The sequence below is a fragment of the Caretta caretta genome, chromosome 2 (assembly GCF_965140235.1).
Source record: "Caretta caretta isolate rCarCar2 chromosome 2, rCarCar1.hap1, whole genome shotgun sequence".
NCBI lineage: Eukaryota > Metazoa > Chordata > Testudines > Cheloniidae > Caretta > Caretta caretta.
The window spans coordinates 88438444-88457880 of NC_134207.1; the positions used below are offsets into that span (position 1 = coordinate 88438444).

The 19437-nt window shown below is 39.2% G+C and overlaps 1 protein-coding gene across 9 annotated transcripts in view; it reads left to right on the top strand.

The window, feature by feature from the left end:
* PTPRM (protein tyrosine phosphatase receptor type M) overlaps positions 1-19437 on the top strand; it is a 682939-nt gene that overhangs the window by 396920 nt on the left and 266582 nt on the right. For all 9 annotated transcript variants that reach the window (XM_048840290.2, XM_048840291.2, XM_048840293.2 and 6 more), the window contains exons 10-11: positions 4082-4283; positions 9999-10101. In XM_048840290.2, the coding sequence (XP_048696247.1) occupies positions 4082-4283; positions 9999-10101 (305 nt within the window). The remainder of the gene's footprint in view (positions 1-4081; positions 4284-9998; positions 10102-19437) is intronic.

The window sequence follows — 19437 nt, forward strand, 5'->3', positions numbered from 1 at the left end:
AAATCCCAGTTAAGGTGGTGGACCTGATCAGGTGGCTGAATACAAACTACAACTCACGAGACACAATTGAAGGCTCCTATTTGCTTGCCTGGGTCTAGTTCTGTGGCACGCCATCCTGTTGCTTATGAGCCTGAGATATGTCACACTGGGTTTTTAATCATCACAAGGTGTTCTGTTCCTTAGAGGCACTCAGTGGATCACAGGGGAGCACTGTGCCTGATGTGGTGGCGAAGAAACTTTTCTTAACCCACTTCTGGGACAAAGGGAAAAAACACAGAGTTATCTTCTTCCTAGATACCAATGACGGGAAGAGACTGGAACTCCCACTATAAACAGCAGGACAGAGAAAAAGTATAGTGTAGATTAATAAGATCTTCATGATTCATCAAGCTTTTATGCAGTTGGAGATATGTAATGTCTTCAAAAATACTGTAGAACCTCAGTGTTATGAACACCTCAGGAACTGAGGTTGGTTGTAACTCTGAAATGTTCGTAACGCTGAACAAAATGTTGTGGGTTGTTCTTTCAAAAGTTTACAACTGAACATTGACTTCTTATACCTTTGAAACTGTACTATGCAGAAAAAAATTGCTGCTTTCTCTTTATTTTTTTTAGTAGCTGTTTGGCACAGAACAGTACTGTATTTTCTTTTTTTTTTCTTTTGCCTCTGCTGCTGCCTGATTCCATACTTCTGGTTCCAGGTGTGGGGTTAACTGGTTAACTGGTCAGTTCGTAGCTCTGGTGTTTGTAACTCTAAGGTTCCACTGTAAAACAAACCTGAATTTGCCTTTAAACTAGGTAAAACAATCTGCAACTCCCAGGTAGCCACTTATGTTTCTGGTGGGGAAAACTGTGGAATGAAAGTATCAAGGGTCCAGTTCACCACTAGTGTAATTAGGTGCAAATCCACTGATTTCAGCAGGGGATTTGCACCTAATGTGTTTGAAACCCAGAACCTCAGTGAGTAAGAGACATCATTTAGAGGACAAAATGGTACTAACATGTGTAGACTTGTCTACATAAAGCTCTTTTTGTTTCCGCCCCATTTCCCACCATTGCCAACATCAGTGCAACAGTCCAGTTGGTGGCAGTGAAAGGAGCGCTAGCTGTATGCAGGATTCTAGCCAGCCCACCAGCATTTTAAGCAACATTACCTAAATCTGGTAAGAGTGAAAAATTGCGGTCACTCCTTTTTCATTGTTAACCTTCCCACTGCGGCTGCCATCTGTAAAGGTGCCCTGGTCTCAGCAGTGTTGTGAGAATTTTCAGAAAAAAAAAATCTTGAGTAGGTAAAGTTTTACTGAATGATAGCAGGAGCGGGATGTAAATACTATGAGAACAAATGTATGCTTAGTTTGCCCAAGCAAGTCACTTTTTGTTAAATGAACATGTTGCTTATGAGCTATGAAAGAGCTTGTGTTTTTGTGGTGCATTCTCCTGATAGCTATAGTTCTACCTCGGGGATCACAGAATCTGTGACCTCCTGTGTGTTTTAAATAAAACTGGGGTGAGTCATTGGGAAATCCAGCTAAGAACCACCATATCTGGTGGCTCCACCACTCTCTCTGCTTCCCCACAGACTTCATGGGAGCAGTTTTTTTAGATCAGTCCTTGCTCAGGGAATTTCAGGAGACTAGATTAGTCCTAACAAAAGTGTATCAAAGTTTTTCTTGGGCACTAATACCTGTCCTCAGCATTTTATTGATACTAGACTAGATGTATTATGTACAATTACATTTTTCACTGATTCAGAGATTTTAGGAAATTATAGATATTTAACTGCAATGGGAAGGGTTAGTATTGTACCTGAGTGAGTGCCAGTTCCCCTCACAGGGATATTGTGAGCATAAATACATTAAACATTGTGAAGGGATTTGCGAGCTACTAATGAAAAGCACTATTCATGCTAAATAGGCCCAATGGCCTGTGATGGGATGTTAGATGGGGTGGGATCTGAGTTACTACAGAGAATTCTTTCCTGGGTATCTGGCTGGTGAATCTTGCCCACATGCTCAGGGTTCAGCTGATCACCATGTTTGGGGTCGGGAAGGAATTTTCCTCCAGGGCAGATTGGAAGAGGCCCTGAGGGTTTTTTGCCTTCCTCTGTAGCATGGGGCACGGGTCACTTGCTGGAGGATTCTCTGCACCTTGAAGTCTTTAAACCATGATTTGAGGACTTCAATAGCTCAGACATAGGTGAGAGGTTTATTGCAGGAGTGGGTGGGTGAGATTCTGTGGCCTGCGTTGTGCAGGAGGTCAGACTAGATGATCATAATGGTCCCTTCTGACCTTAATATCTATGAATATAAGGAATAATATTATTATGATGTACTGTATCTCTCTTTCAGGCCCTTGTTTAATATACACAGTATACACATTCTTAATGTTTCTATCTAAATATTCCTTCAGATAAGTATGATAATGTGCTATAAATATAACAATGTCAATTTTCATTGTATATAATAGCGCTGGAGGTATGTATAAATTGCAACTAAATCTACTTATTTAAAAGCAAAAAAGGGGGGGAATCATTTTTACATTTTAATTTTTTTAACGAGTTCCTTGTTTTTAAATGATCCTGTTGTTGTTATAGGTGATAGATGTTAAGTTACCAGTAAAAACACTGTACAGTTGTCATAAATATAAAGGGAAGGGTAACCACCTTTCTGTATACAGTGCTATAAAATCCCTGCTGGCCAGAGGCAAAAATCCTTTCACCTGTAAAGGGTTAAGAACCTAAGGTAACCTCACTGGCACCTGAACTAAAATGACCAATGAGGGGACAAGATACTTTCAAATCTGGAGGGGAGGAAAAAGGTTAGTAAGTAATCTAGCTAGAAAATGCGTTCGGTTTTCTTTGTTATGGCTTGTAAATTTGCTGTGCTGGAGGAAATGTGTATTCCTGTTTTTGTGCCTTTTTGTAACTTAAGGTTTTGCCTAGAGGGATTCTCTATGTTTTGAATCTGACTGCCTGTAAGATTATCTTCCATTCTGATCTTACAGAGTTGTACTCTATCTCTTTTTTTGTTCTTCTAATAAAGTTCTGATTTTTAAGAATCTGATTGGGTTTTTTGGGTCTTAAAAATCCAAGGGGTTTGTGCTCATCTTGTTTTTCTCAAGCCTCCCCAGGAAAAGGGGTGTAAGGGCGTGGGGGGATATTTTGGGGAAATAGGAACTCCAAGTGGTCCTTTCCCTGTTCTTTGTCTAAAACACTTGGTGGTGGCAGCGTTTTACCTAATCCAAGGGCAAAGACTTTGTGCCTTGGGGAAGTTTTAACCTAAGCTGGTAGAAATAAGCTCAGGGGGTCTTTCATGAGGGTCCCCACATCTGTACCCTAGAGTTCAGAGTGGGGAAGGAACCTTGACAACAGTACTTTACTGTGAAGTTGTATTGCTGTTTTAATGAAAACAGGTAACAGTATTTGAAAGGAAGGAATGAAAAATGAGGGATCTATTTTGCTGATATTTAACATATTTTTTCCCAAAATGGGAATCTGAGTTTCGTGCAATGCAATCACAACCGGAAGAATTACAATGCAGCAATAATAAGACATGAACTTGAGACTGAAGCATAAGGATCACCCACTTTGTGAAGCATTCACTTAAAACTGCCCTTGTCATCTAGTAAGGCTAATCTTATTCAGTGCAAGGTGTAATTATATTCAGACAGCTTAGAAATGAGGCTACACCTTTTTCACTTGCATATCCGTTTTTGCGAGTTGTGTTTTTGTTGTTGAAAACCAACAGTAATATGGTTTCAGAAAAATGACATTGTGAAAGCCAGCAACTTAAAGGTATTAACTTAAGCCTGAACCCATCCTTTACAGTTGTAATCTAGCTGCCTTTAAGTCCCTGTATCCCATGCTACTCTGAAACCTGTATCTATAAAAGTAACAACTCATAACAGTTTTGGCTGAGTTCCTGTGTCCCTTCATTGGATTCAGGATTTGAAGAGTATAAGGGAGTAAGATTGCTTATCATAAAATGTCTGACAGTGCATACATCAGAAGGGTTTATGGGATAAAGATACAATCTTTGTCCATCTGCTCAAGATATTTTATAACTTCCTTATTCTTTTGCAGATCACCTACAAGGCTGTCAGTTCCTTTGACCCAGAAATAGATTTATCGAATCAAAGTGGACGAGTTTTAAAGCTAGGAAATGAAACTCATTACCTTTTTTTTGGACTGTATCCTGGGACCACCTATTCTTTTACCATTAGAGCCAGCACAGCGAAAGGATTTGGACCTCCAATCACAAATCAATTCACAACTAAAATATCAGGTATTATATTAAAGTAATTATTATTTCTGTTTTCTTACAATGGTAACCATTATTTTCTTTGTTATTCATCTCTCTTTTGATGCCTTATCAGCAGTTTGTCAGAAAAATAAAATCAGTTTTCTTCCTTGAAAGTACCAGACAAACTGATACACATTTATGTATTTGAATAATTTTCAGGTGCTTGAAGATCAGTTAGAACATGCACAGTTTTTGAAGTACTGGTTCAAAACCAGGCAACTTATCACCCAAGAAAACATATGATTTATATGCCTTTGGAGTCAGTCCCAGCTGCTTCTTGTTGCAAAATTTAGCACAGGATTTTTTTGGACATGAATCTGAGATAGTTTCATTCAAAGCTCATTCAGCCTCAACATGATTCTAAATTTGTACAGTAACAGTGCTGGAAAATCTCTTTAATGTGGCATGAACAATTGAGAGTACAGCAGAAATGCTACATGTCTAGCACTCACTTAGGAAGTGTAGCAAATTGCCACGCTGCACACATTCCTAACAGACATGTTGACTGAGGCAGATTTGAAACTGCATTAGACAAGAACATCAGGACCTGTGGTTTTCAGAGAGCGGGAAGACACAGCTTCTCTAAAAGCCCATGCACAAAAGCCCCCAAAGACTGAGGAACATTTTATTCCCTTCATTGATGGAATGCGATCCTACTGCATGCTCTAAAACACCTATATAATTGATGACAAAATGTGTTCCAAATCTGTAGTGGAGGTGTCCTTATACTCAGCTTCTCTACCATGTTTCTGTGAATTAAACTGACAGTCAGTAACGAACTTGAAGCATGGTCTCAGAACAATATTCACTCCCAAAATATGCATTAGCTATCTTTCCCCCCAACTCTCCTTTTTGGAAAATATAAAGCAAGCTATTATGAGTACTGTTTTTTCATCTTGTGTCCCTGTTACTCCTATTCTCCCTGCATCTCATTGTAACTTTATCATCTTTGTGGTAGAATGAACAGAGAGCAGTGCAAAAGTATTAATCAGAAGCACAGTAAGGAATTGAGGAAGGGCAATAAATGCAAGTTGGGAATTTTTGTTTTTACTGTACCTAGTAATTGTAGGGATAAATTCATTGAATGATTATCAGCTAAAAAGCCTTGAACATAATTGGCACTGGAATGTAAAGACTAGGGATCCAATTCCCCCACCCCACCTCCCATTGTCTGAAAGAAATCAACAGGACTGCTTGCATTGTAAGATATTACTCAATTTGAGTGAGGGTGGCAGAATCAGGCCCTATGAGAATAGAGAGAAAGAACAAAGTAGTGGAAGAGGAGAAGAATCTAGAGAGTTAGGAACAGTAGTGAAAGGTTAGGATAGCTATTCTCTTTTAAATAGTGGTGTTAATGGTTAAATGGTTAACATGAATGGAAATTACACACATGCATTGTGGGTAAGATATGCCACATGAAGCCGCACCAGTTGTTTCCATGAGCACATCAGATCTCCCCCCCTCCCCCACCCAACAATCGGCAGGATTAGGTCTCCCCTCCCTCCCTCCCTCCCCCCGGCACGGTGAGGCCTACCCCTGTGTTTTGGTGGGACACGAACAGGGAATGCCTATCCCTGGGATTTTCAAAGGAACCCAAGGGACTTAGACACCCAGTCCCCACTGAATTTTAAATAGGAGTTAAGCATCTATTTCTTTTAGGCTTCTTTAAAAATTCCAGCCTGAAGTGGTGGGGATGATTCAGGAAGTGACACTCTTCCCTCTGACAGGTTTCAGAGGAACAGCCGTGTTAGTCTGTATTCGCAAAAAGAAAAGGAGTACTTGTGGCACCTTAGAGACTAACCAATTTATTTGAGCATGAGCTTTCGTGAGCTACAGCTCACTTCATCAGATGAAGTGAGCTGTAGCTCACGAAAGCTCATGCTCAAATAAATTGGTTAGTCTCTAAGGTGCCACAAGTACTCCTTTTCTTCTTCCCTCTGAGTCAGTCCTATACCAGCGTTCCAGTGTGAGGTTGGAGGACGGTTTGTGCTGTCAGTACCTTTCTCTAGTGAGATGTAAAACCAAAGTGCTAAGATCTCCTAAGACTTTTTACAATTGTTCTGGCCAATTTCCAATTTGTGTAATTACATTTTAATCTCTTAAATCTATACTGCATTTTCAGTAGAATAAGATATACTTAACTTCCTATCCTAATAGCGTTGTTATGCCCTGGTAAACAGATGCCATGTTTCATCACAGAATTGGCTGTTTGTCAGTGATGGAAAAAGTGATTCCTTTGTAAATTTGTGGTGTTTTAGGTAGGGCTGGTAGCACCACCTACTAAAGTTGCCTGACACTTCCCATTATAAGACCCTGTTCTCAATTGCTTATAAGTTTGCTAAACTTCAACTGAGCAGGCTAAAATTTTCCATGCTGTCTGACTCAGACTGATTTTTATTATTATTATTAATTTCAGCAAACATGGTTCAGCCATTTCCAGGAACAAAGTTAGGAAATAATACATTGGTTTGCTCAAGTTAAAAAAATCTGGCAACCACTGTGCTTAGTAAATTGAAATTTGGCAGGATGGGTATTCTTTGTGTCAGGGATGTGCCTTTTACCATCCCTATGAAAATCCATCCACATTTGGCCCAAGTTATAAGCCTTTGAAAAATCACAGTTCATACATGCTCCATGGAGACTTGCTAGAATTTAGCAATTAAAGTCTCTAAAGAGTCTGTCCTCACTGAGCATACTTGAGTCTGTCATAGTTCCTTGTGCTAACCAGACTGCTCATGGGCCATTCCCAAGGAGTAGTTGAGCATGCTCCAGCCCAGGCTGTGGGGGCTCAGAAAGACTTTCTCTGTAATGTCTGCACCCAGCTGCTCCAGGTTAGGGTGGAGCCAGGCACCAGAACTGAGAACAGGAAGCCTGTCTCCCCGTGCTCTCAGTGACCACCCTGCTGGCACCCAGACAGCATGGAAGAGGAAACCATCTAATTGGAATACAGAGAGGACAAAAGATGGAATGGGGAGAGGGAAAGGAGTAGATTGGGATTAGTAGTCTGGTGAGACTGGGGCTGGGGTGGGGGAAGAGAGACTAGGACTGGGAGTTGGGGAGATTGGGAGGCAGGGACTGGGACCAATGAGAGAACTGGTGATAGGGGACTGAGAGGGGAACACTGAAATTAGACAAGGAACTGGAGGGAGGAGAGAGTTGGGACTGGTTGAGCAAGGAGACTGGTACTAGGAATGGAGCCAATGGTTCCTGAGTCTCCTCATTTCTCTGCTGTCAGCACATATCTGTGAAACGTCTGGCAAAGTGTCCCATCCCCATAGTACTAGTCTACATAGAGGATGGCAACCTACTACTGCTATCAGTTACTTCATTAGATCAAGTAACAGATATCTGTATGGACCATCTGAGGGATCCAACTCTGCTGAGAGGCCACTTGGGAGTCAGTATGATGCCACATGGTGGAAGTTCTGTTTTTTTCAGTTTGCTTTTTTAAAACCTGGGAAATTATATCCATGACAAAACTATGCTAAAAGAACATTAGTAAGGTTGCAAAGTCAAGCGTTCAGAAGTTTGTAAATGCCAGAATTAAGGGTGCCTTTGCATCCTTAATTCAGCCCCCTTGTATATATGCAGTATGATATAATCTTTAATTACATGATGAAGTACTATGTTTTGCAAAAGACCTCTGCCTCATTCAGTGCACAGTTGGACCTGTTCTAGGGACGAATCAGATGGTGTAGTAATGGAGACTGTTACCTGTAGGACTCCTGCCTTATTTTTTGCAGAAGTTGGAAGGAGTGCAATGAATGAGGTAGGGGATTGCAGGAAGAGAATGGATGGTGTCATGGTTAAGACAGTTAAAGTTTGCCCTGGAGAACTGAATTCTGTGTCTGCCTCTGCCAGAGTTCCTGTGTGATACTAGGCAAGTCACTTAGACCAAACTTTTCAGAGATGGTTACTTAACTGTATGTTCCTCATTTTCTGGTTTCCTGACTTGCGACCCCGGGACATTATTTATAGAAGTGCTGAGCACTCACAACTGCAGCTGAAATCAATGGGAACTCTGCTTGAATATATAAAGTGCTATATGATACTGGGTACTCTGAAAATCTGGTCCTAAGTGTCTCAAACTGGGCACTCAAATTTAGTGGATACTTTTTTTCTTAATCTTACTGGTCTCAGTGCTCTGTCTGTAAAATGGAGATAATACCATCCACTCACCTCACAGGACAGTTGTGAAGATAAATTGATTAATGTTTGTGAAACACTCTGATACTATGGTGATGAATACCATGAAAATCCCATGGGGAAATTAATAAATTTGTCTTCATAGCAGGTTTTGCGATGATATGGCCGAAAGAGCTAATGTGATCCTTGGATATATAAACTGGGTAATCTTGAGTTGCAGAAGAGAGATTATATTCCCTCTGTGTTTGGCAATGGTGCAACCACTACTGAAATACTGTGTCCACAATTCAAGAAGGATGTTGATAAATGGAAGGGGGTTCAGAGAAGAGCCATGAGAATGATTAAAGGATTGGAACATGTGTCTTAGAGTGATAGACTAAAGGAGCTCATTATGTTTAGTTTAGCAAAGAGGCAGTTACGGGGTGACTTGATCACAGTCTGTAAGTAGCTACATGGGGAACAGAAATTTGATAATAGAAGGCTCTTCAATCTAGCATACAAAGCTATAACAAGATCCCAATGGCTGGAAGCTGGAGCTAGACAAATTCTTACCTGAAACAAGGTGCACATTTTTAATTGAGAAGTTAGCCAGTGGAACAATTTACCAATGGTTATTCTCCATCACTGGAAACGTTTACATTAAGATTAGAAATTTTGTTTAAGATCTGCTGTAGTTCAGTGAAGAATTAATTCAGAGAAGTCCTGTGTTATGCAGAAAGTCAGACTAGAAATCACAATGGTCCCTTCTGGCCTTTTAACCTATAAATCAATGAATAGTGTGCAGTAAATAAGGCCTAGGGCCAAACATTGAACAGTGAGGATAAAAGAAAATTTTGAATAGCAATTGAACACTGTCCAGCCTATGCACAGAATGAGGTGAAGTCCTTAATGACAATGAAAAAAGTAACAACCACCACCTAACTAAGCCTTGTCTACAGTGGGATTTCAGGCACCAGTGTAGACAGTTTGCACCAGCACAGCTTACTCTGGTTTTAAACTGGGATAAACTGCACTAATGCTAATCCTGTTGCACTGTTGTAAATGGTGTCTACACTAAGGGATGGCCTCACTAGCTACATAAATGACTGAAATGTCCGTGGTGACAAGATCTGAGGGTATCTCTGATGTTCATCCACCAGCAAGAAAGTTGAGCCTCCGTTTTCAAAAGTAATTGGTGATTTTGCATTCTTCAATTTTTGGGTGTTCAAATTGCCAACTAAAAAGAGTTTTGACCTATAAAGGCTGGGTTCTTAGCACTCTCTAAGTGTCAGGCCCTTTGAATGTATATCAAGTTGGGTATCCAAACTGACTAGTTGCTTTTTGAAAATGGCCACGAAGTGTGTTTTTTCTGTTTCATTTTTATTGTAGTTCTGTGTTTTGTTTTTGTTTTTCTGAATTAATTTACTTAATTATCTGTTGTTTAACTTGTGCTGTTGCACTAACTCTGTATTCTAAAGAGGTCTTTATATGTGTCAAATCCATTTTTAAAATAAACTGTTAAAACAAACCTAGAAATAATTAGTCTATTTTGCTTCTTGTTTTTCCGCCTAGCACCATCTATGCCACCCTATGAACTGGAAACACCTTTGAATCAAACTGACAGTACTGTGACAATCCTGCTGAAACCTGCACAGAGCAGAGGAGCTCCTGTCAGGTATAAGGGGGGAAATCTTTACAAAATTAAAATTAAATGGATTAATTTCTTGAATGTGTTTTCTGGGGATTTTCTACACAGAAATCAGAGTCTAAATCCATGTCTGTATTAGTGCTAATTAAATTAAATAACTGAAGAAAATGAAAGTGCTTTGATGTTGTGTGTTCGGGTATTGTTTAAAAGATTTGATCGAGATGCAAGTGGCTTGTTCTTTGAAGATAAGGAACAAAGCCACAGTGCTGTTGTGTGGGTGGCTTCTTTTACTACTTTAAGGTAATTGCTTACTACAATGTTATGAGTTCAAGGACATAGCACACTTTTTATCCTGACCTGCTATGTTTTTATATCTGCTCTTCCTGTTTACCTCAGAATTTACTTACAACTATTTAAGACTTTTACTAAGTTAAATAATACCAAAAAAATGGATTATAAAATCAATGAAATTTAACATTTAACAGTTAGACCAGTTTGGCAGGAAGAGGAAAGAACACTGAAAAATCAATAGCTCAACCTGTTTAGATTTTTCTACTACTGATTTACATGGATATAACTTCCCATTTTGTAATGGTTTGTATTCCACAAGTAGGTATACGATTTTGTGTAAATCTTACAATGTTTAGATTAAAAGAATTTCATTCTTTACAGAAGGGAACAGAAGAATGACCTGATAGCTTTGAATGTAAACCACTGAGGAGCTCAGCATTCTAAATACGTGTAATTAAAGACTACAGAAATAGATTTTTGCAAGATTAGGCTCTTTACTTTTGAATTATCAGATAGAGTCTAAAACAGTAAATCCTATTGTTACTGAAAGAAAGCATTAACATCCATAATTAAGAACTGTCAAGGCACTTTGATGATGTAGTTTTTGATAATTTTTGTCAGTTTCAGAAGTATGGTTCTGATATATCCAGACATGAGTAAATTGAACTATTCCACTGCACATTATTATTTAATATAGTATTACAGCAAGGTATACTACCTTTAATTAGATTATTTCTGTTTTCTGTAATATAACGTATCTATTTTTGAAGGCTGAATCCAAAAGAAGGAAGGTGCAACCTTATTTACTGTTAAGATTTTTTTGAATGAGACTTTTTTTTGGGGAACTGTGGCAGGGTGCTGCAGGAGAAGCCCTAATCAGGTCCTGTCACTCCAGCCCCAATCAGGGGAAATGGGTTGGAGCTGGACCACTAGCTAGGACTGGCCTGGAAACTGGCCGCACCTGTCAGCCTTGTTAACAGAGGCTAAAAGCTTGGGAGAAAGTGAGTCCAAAGAAGGGGGCGGAGACCAGTCAGGGAGAATAAGCTGAGAAGGAGCCAGGATCCTACTACCCTATTGCCACTGAGGCCTGTGCTAGGACAAATTTATACATAATCTGTAAATAGTTGAAGTCTGGTGGTGGGGACCGGACAGAGGAATAAAGAGCATGGATGTTGCACCAGCTTGAGGTGGTCCTGACTCACTGGGGAGTCGGGCTAGGAGGCCGAACCCCGCGGGGTGCGGTAAGCAGCCCCATTGCAGGAACATACGAAACAGTTGAGAAAAAACTGAAAGCAATAAAATCAGATTTTATCTGAACCGGCCTGTTTTACAGATTATACTAGAACTGGAATCACATATATTTTCCCTCTTTCTAGCTTTCCTGTTTCAAACCATTTTATTAAATAACTTTGGTTCATCTCATCTTATTTCTCAGTGTTGTAGTACGGTCCTGAATATAAACATCTGGATTAAAATGGCACAAAGTAGTTATGTTACTATATAAACACAGGCTTGTTAGACCATAGCTAAAGAACCAGTTCAATTGCTTTTATCTAGCCTACTGAATTAAATACAGTTTGACTCCTGGAAGTTATCGATAGGTTGAAAATCTCACCCACAATACAAAGGCGCTAGTTGGGAGATTTTAAAATGCCAAGTAAGGGGATAAGCGGGTAGGGAAATAGAAAGAGGGATTTAGAGTAACATCAAACTACAGAGCTGACAGAATCAAATGAACACATGACAGCAAATTTACAAAGCTCTTTTGCAACAGCACCTAAAATAAAATAGGTGCAGATGCCAAACTACTAGTGTAAATAATGAGTGAAAGAGGAAATAAAAATTAAAGTTAGAATTCCTTTAATATTATTTAAAGTTTTATTGTGCATTACACACTCAGATATATTGTCACTGCATCATTTACAGAACATGTTCTGGGAATGGATTTTATTTTTTTAATCTATATTCACTGGGTGTTGAAAATTCAGCTATACTTCATGTATGCACTTCACTAAGTAAGATGGTTGTCTATTGATTCTGTTATAAGCACCCTGCTTCGTTAATGCAGATTCTTGGAATTGCACTAAACTTTTCAGTGTAAATTGTTGTTGTCATTTTATTGATCAACACATCAGCTGCGTCATATACAATTATTTCATTCCTGCAGTGGGTAGGGAAAGTACAGAATCTGGTATGCAAGTCAGTGATGCCGATACTTGAGGTAACTAAGAGCTTTGGTTTCTTTTCCATGATTAAATATTTTTCTTTAGTGAAATATAAAAAACTTATTTTTTTACCTTGTTTAGAATCCCCTCACCCATAATCACAATATACAAAAGAAATGCTTATTGTTTGGCAGTTAAAGGAAACTTCAAAAAGTAGACTTTGTAGACATGTGCAAGAGCCTCTGTTTGCTACAGTAAAGTTCATGTTAATCAAGGAGACCAAGCTGTACGTCAGTTTTAAAAGAATCACACAATTTAATATTGTTAAAATATATTTTAACAGTTATAATACAGTAAAATAGTATAGTCTTCTGTGTTTTATGGCTGTTACTTTGTTTATTTCCAGGTGATTATTTTTTAGTTATATTTCTGTAAAGAAATAATACATTCAATAGTAATTAATATATTTACTTAGTTATCTGTTGCTTTAGCTATATTGGTGTTTAGAATATTTGTGATTTACAAGATTTTTTGTCCTTTGAGTTTCTAAAGGCTTCTGGTTGAGTGGAAATTGTCTGAATATGTTTATTATATATATGTCTCTTTCTGCAAATTGTGTGTGTGTTGTGTTATGTTATGTGAAAGCAAGTACATTATAAAAAGATGTATAATATTTTAAAACCATACCCACAAGTATCAGAGTAACAGCTGTGTTAGTCTGTCTTTGCAAAAAGAAAAGGAGTACTTGTGGCACCTTAGAGACTAACCAATTTATTTGAGCATGAGCTTTCGTGAGCTACAGCTCACTTCATCGGATGCATACCGTGGAAACTGCAGTAGACATTATATACACAGAGAGATCATGAAACAATACCCCCTCCCACCCCACTGTCCTGCTGGTAATAGCTTATCTAAAGTGATCATCAAGTTGGGCCATTTCCAACACAAATCCAGGTTTTCTCACCCTCCACCCCCCCACACACAAACTCACTCTCCTGCTGGTAATAGCCCATCCAAAGTGACCACTCTCTTCACAATGTGTATGATAATCAAGGTGGGTCATTTCCAGCACAAATCCAGGTTCTCTCACTCCCTCACCCCCCTCCAAAAAACCACACACACAAACTCACTCTCCTGCTGGTAATAGCTTGAAGCCTTCCTAATGTTCTTTTAATGTGGCTTTTTTGTGTGTACTTTAAATTATATTTCAGTCTAAACAAAAGTTCACAACAAAGGCTATCCATTCAGAACTTTACTTGCCATTGAAAAATCCCAAAGGTGTGCCAAAACATAAATTGTCCAAAGCAGCAGCATAATTCTCCACATATAAATTATCCACCACCCTACAAAAAGTCTTCTAATATAGGACCATTGTAGCACCTTTAAAAGAGGGGAAAGTGACATAAAATCTTAAGGCCAGATTCTGCCTGGCTCTTATGAGAAGTTTGCGGTGTGGAGGGAGCCCCTTTTTGCACCCTCTGCCAGCCCACTCAGAATTACAGCCTGTTCAGTGGCTGCTCCATATTTACTACCCGGAAGCACAATGTTCCCTGAAGGTGATAAAAAGGAGAATCCCCTACATACACACTGGCCAGCACAATAGGCTGGCCAAATGTATACAAGTAAATAACAACACACACAGGAGTTGGGCCGCAGCCACTCTGTACCCAGAAGGTATTCTTGCTCCTCATGGCAGAAAGCATCTTAGTTCTCCCTTTGGGGTGATGGAGCTCCTCCTCTCTTTAGGGCTATGCCTAAAGGGCACTGTGGACCCCTAAAGAGGGGGGGAAGAGAGAGATACCTAGGTCCAGCTTTACATGAAGTGAGGTCAGAGAGCAGGATGCAGTTTCATGCATGATTTGTGTCTGCAGATACCACAAGTGAGAACACAAACTCAGGGTCCAAGCACGTAAGCATTTAGACATTTGAATACTGAATTGCATAGTCAGAGGCCATGTTTGCACACACAGTTGCCCAGTTTATATGCAAAAGTGTAGTAATAGTACATGCAGAAGAAGGCACCCAAATGAATGCAGTTTTAACTCTGACCTATGGCCCTTTACAAGCTTATCTATGCTACCTTTACTGATTTATTTATTTATTTGTAATGTTCCACCATTCCCACTGCTGGCAGTGCTTGAGTGTTGATGCAATGGTGATAAATCTCTTAAAAAATGCTAGTATAGACATAGCTGAAGAGGGAATGACATAGACCCGGGGCGGGAGAGATATAGACACCTAAGGAAAATAATTGGTAGTCTCTATAAGATCTTCCTATTAAGATGGGAAGCACATTTCTGCCTTTTACAAAGCACACTGAAAAACATTTTAGATATCAGTTGACAGATAATGACCTGGTGACGTTCAAATACTACTACTAAATTACTAAAATTCTGAAATACAGTATTTTAAGAATGCTATATGCTGAACATACGGTAAGACTCTGCAGTCTAACCAGCATCAAGTGAGTTTGATTTTCCTGTAGAAATGTCTGTTCTCTATTTGCCTATCATAACCTTCCTTCTTGTTTATATTTTATTTAGAATGCATAATTTAGGAGTGTGTAAAGGTGTGTAGTTGAATGCTGGTCTGTGGGCTCAGCTCCTGCTACTTGCCGTTGTCTGCAACCTGTATTTCCAAATCATAGTTTTACAACTTGTAAGTCAGCCAACAAGCTTGCTTGAGCAAGTTTGAGATCGAGAAATGATGGAGCTTTATTGAAGCTCATCATTGTCACTTCTTTATGGCAAACAAGTATTCTTCTTTACAGCTGAAGGGTCAATCTCAGTTTAATTGAGGGAGCAGTGCAATAATTGCTTATGCTGTAAAAATGTTGTAATCCTTTTTTGTTATGCTATAGAACTTGCTTTGAATTTTTACTGTGACTGGAATTAGAATTTTTGGTCCAAGTTGCTTAGGTGCTTTTACAGAAGCTTGTGTGCTAGCTTGTTTTGAAATTGGCACAATGTTTTTACTGCAGCTAGTCCCAGGATCCCTTGGCAAATGAGACTTTGATTCCTTAACTCCTACAGGCAGTGCCAACTGTCACTGACAACCCCATCGATAATGGTACCTGTTAATGTCATCTATTAACATGATTATTAAAACCTAATCCATAACAATTAAAATAAGAGAGATCTTAAGCAACTCCAGTGTTAGAACAGGATGGGTAAAGTACATCTTAAATCTAATCAGATAACTTTTCTGTTTCATAGAAACCTATGAAAAGTCAGAGGGAAGGGCAAGCCCAGGGTTGCGAGCTGGGGACTGCTCCCCTTCCCCTATAGTAAATGACGCGCCTTTGATTTGTTGTCTCTTGAGTGTTAAAGGGAGTAAAAAGTGATAAAAACATACTTTGTCCATTATAGCGAGCAGATCAGTCTCTGAATATATACACACGGTAGTGCCAGTTTTACAGTCACTCTTCAGAATAGGACCATGCTTTAAGCACTGAGGCATTACAGCCTACATTTTTAACAGTGCGCATACACTTCTGTGCCAGACTTCCATGCACACAAGTCCACTGTTCAAAAAACATAGTGGAAAGATGCTGTTGCACTGTGTTCCTGCATTTGTCGAAGTAAAGCCGGGCTTCGTTTTGGTTTTTTACGATATTATCTATAAGGATAAGGCTGTATAATTCAGGTGTTCCCTAAGTAGCTGATGAACAGGATTGCATGGGAATGTATCTTTCAACTATATTTATTTGTTTGTTTTTCCCCTTTTTGAAGAGATTTATCACACTAACTGTTTGTATCATGAAAATTATTGTTGTTGTTTTGTTTATTAATATTACCATGGCTCCATTCAGAATTAATGCCACGTTGAGCTTAGAACTGTCAGACATATAGAGTGATATGATCCTTGTCTTGAGCAGCTTTCAGTCTGTTAATGTTACTATATAACATACATGTGCTCTCTCCCCAGTTGAGCAGTGGGATTTTGCACAGTGTGGCTTATGTCCCACGGAAGCCATCTTTTCCATAAAAACAATGGTAGCCAAGAAAATTAACTTACTCTTTACCATGCAATTGTTGTTACCTTATTCCACAATGATGGGAAGAAATAACCTGGGTCACTGTTTAATTTTGTTACCCATAACTACTTTTCTTTGTTTTCAAAAAATTTTCCTAGAGACGTTAACTTTACCATGGTTTGAATCTCATTAGTTTTTCTCCTCTTGAGGGTCACATTCCAAAGTAAGGTGACGTCCCAAGTGAAAGGAATAGATCAGTTTCTAGTGAGCATTCATCTACTTCATAGAATCATTACTTGGCTCAACCTAGTCAGTTATATTTGGAAATCATAGCAGGCTAGGCACTGAGGTGTTGCCCATCAAGGCCCATATGCATTGGCAGTATTATGTAGAGATGTTCTCTTGTCTTGTTTGGCTCTTGCAGACTCAGTTAGTTTTCATGAACATCAACACTGACTGAGCATTTTAAAATGAAGAAAGAGAAAAGTTTGATTACAGTGACTGTGACTTAAAGCAAATGCATTGTACTGCATTATGTACTCTGAGATTATCTGACAAAATGTCTACTAATTCGTACATTCCAAATGTTAAGAGAATTTTAAAATACATTTGGTAGTAAAAGTAGATCAAGTGACTGAGGAAAACCGTGGCAACAGGTTCACACAGCACATGGTCATTTTCACCATCAGGCCCAAAATCTTGTGTGATTTTCTTACTTTCAGGTTCTATTACAAAACCCAAGCTCTAATAATTACTGAGCATTAGGCTGAATTTCCTATAGGTATTTGTCCTTCTACAACGGCACATTTGTCTTCTACAAATAATTATTAAATGTTTATTTTGTTTTTCATTAGTGATAGAGTGCAGTGTTTGTGAGTAGAGTGCTCACAGAGTTTGCTGGACTAATAACCTTGGCATCAGCCAGGCACAGCACAAGTCTTCCCTACTCATGGGCCTCAGATTATCAGTTCCAGTCCTGAATCTCTTGACTAGAAAATATCACCCTTGCGTAACTGTGCAAGTTTCTTCATTTTAAAATGCTCAGAAGCTATGCTCAAAAGGATATTAAAATATGGCCACCAAACACCTATTTGCTTATGACTCTGACAGGTTTTTTCCCTCAGGAGAGCCCCATTTCTAAGTGAGAATAAGGTTGACGGGCAGTGCCCAGCATCAGTGTAAAAATCTTGGTTCAGGCTTTTTAGTGTGCATATAGAGCTAGATTATGGCATTTAGCCGTGGACCCACACTGCGGGCAATGCAGATTCACATCACTACATTGCTCCGGGGAAGTTATAAAGGGATTGTGCCTCCTATGTTTAGGGGGAGGGCATACACTACTTCATCCCTTTGGAGGCTGCTATGAATAAACCAAGCACACCGCCTTTTATTCAACTGCTAGGGGCTGTCTTCATAGATCCAAACATTCCAAGGCCAGAAGAGGCCATTGTGATCAACTAGTCTGATCTTCGGAATAAAACAGACCATAGAACTTCCCCAAAATAATTTCTTGAACATACATTTTAAAAAAATTATCTAATCTTAATTTAAAAATGGTCAGTGATGGAGAATTTACTATGACTCAATGGTTAATTATTCTCACTATCTTGCAGAGGTCTTGTGGAAAGAATATGTCGTCATGTAACTAAAATTAAAGACAATCATAATGCAAACCTGTAAGGAGGCAGAATTAAGGTTGCAGGAGCGAATTAAATTCTGGCATTTCATCACTTTTAACCTAAATAACTTTATTTTATATAATTGTTTTGTCTGTAATTGTATTAAAGTAGCATCTTGAGCAGACATTCCAAGCAAACAAGTCAGTGTCCTTATCTGATCACAAGTAAAATTAGGAAGGAGAGGAGAAACTCTATATGGAGGGAGAAAAAAATTAACTATTAATGTGCTCTCAATGAAACATTACCGTTGTATGCTGAATAATGTTTCATTTCACTGAACATTAATATGAAAAGCTTTCTTTTCACAGTACTATTCATTTAAGCAGGTGGAGGAGTCAATGGCATTTCCAACAAGTGTCATGACAGGAAAACATTACTAAGTAAGAGCTAATCTGCAAAACCAGTTTACATTAAATGACATAAAGAAACATTACAGCCACTTACTGGACTGTACTACTGATAACATCTACTATTTAGAAAGGAGCAATAGAAATGCTTCATCTTAACATAGATGTCAAGAATGGTAAGATCGATGTCTAAGGCACTACAGAAGTGTTGAATTTGGGAAGAGATTACTGTGGATGATGGGGGTAAAGGGATTAACTACATTCTAACCTTTAGAGTTGAAACTGTTTTCAGGATTAGCATTACAGGGCAGTAGCAGCACAAGGCTAGAACCTCATCTGTATTTAACAGCTGTTTTGATCCTAAATTATGCAGAAGCTCTCATCTAGCTGGAAAGAGCTGTAAGGGGTCATGCTGGCAAAAACACCTCTGCCCCTCATGCGTTCCTGCCTGCAGAGAGAGACTACAAAGTCAGCATTAACTTACCACAGATGACATGCGAGTCTGGGGAAGAGGAGACAATGCCTCAAAGATCAGCTGTTCCCCTGGACCTGCTTATCTCGTTTCACGCTGCTGGCCAGTGCCCTGCAGACTCTCCACAGAGGAACACTGTTAGACTCAAAGGAAAGGGGAATGATGCCACAGAGATGGCAATCTCCTATTCCAGTTTCCTGAGCTGGGATCCACTGGCTCCCCATACTCTCCACTTGTGGAAACAGAAACTATGATATGGCCCTAAATTGAACAGAGGGGAAGCTGTGGATATGTGTACACTGCAGTTAAACACCGGTGGGCTGGCCCATGTCACCTGACTTGGGCTTTTGGGGCTCAGACTGTGGGGCTATAAAACTGTAGTGTAGATATCTGGGATTGGGCTGGAGCAAACATGTCCCTATTTCTATGCTAC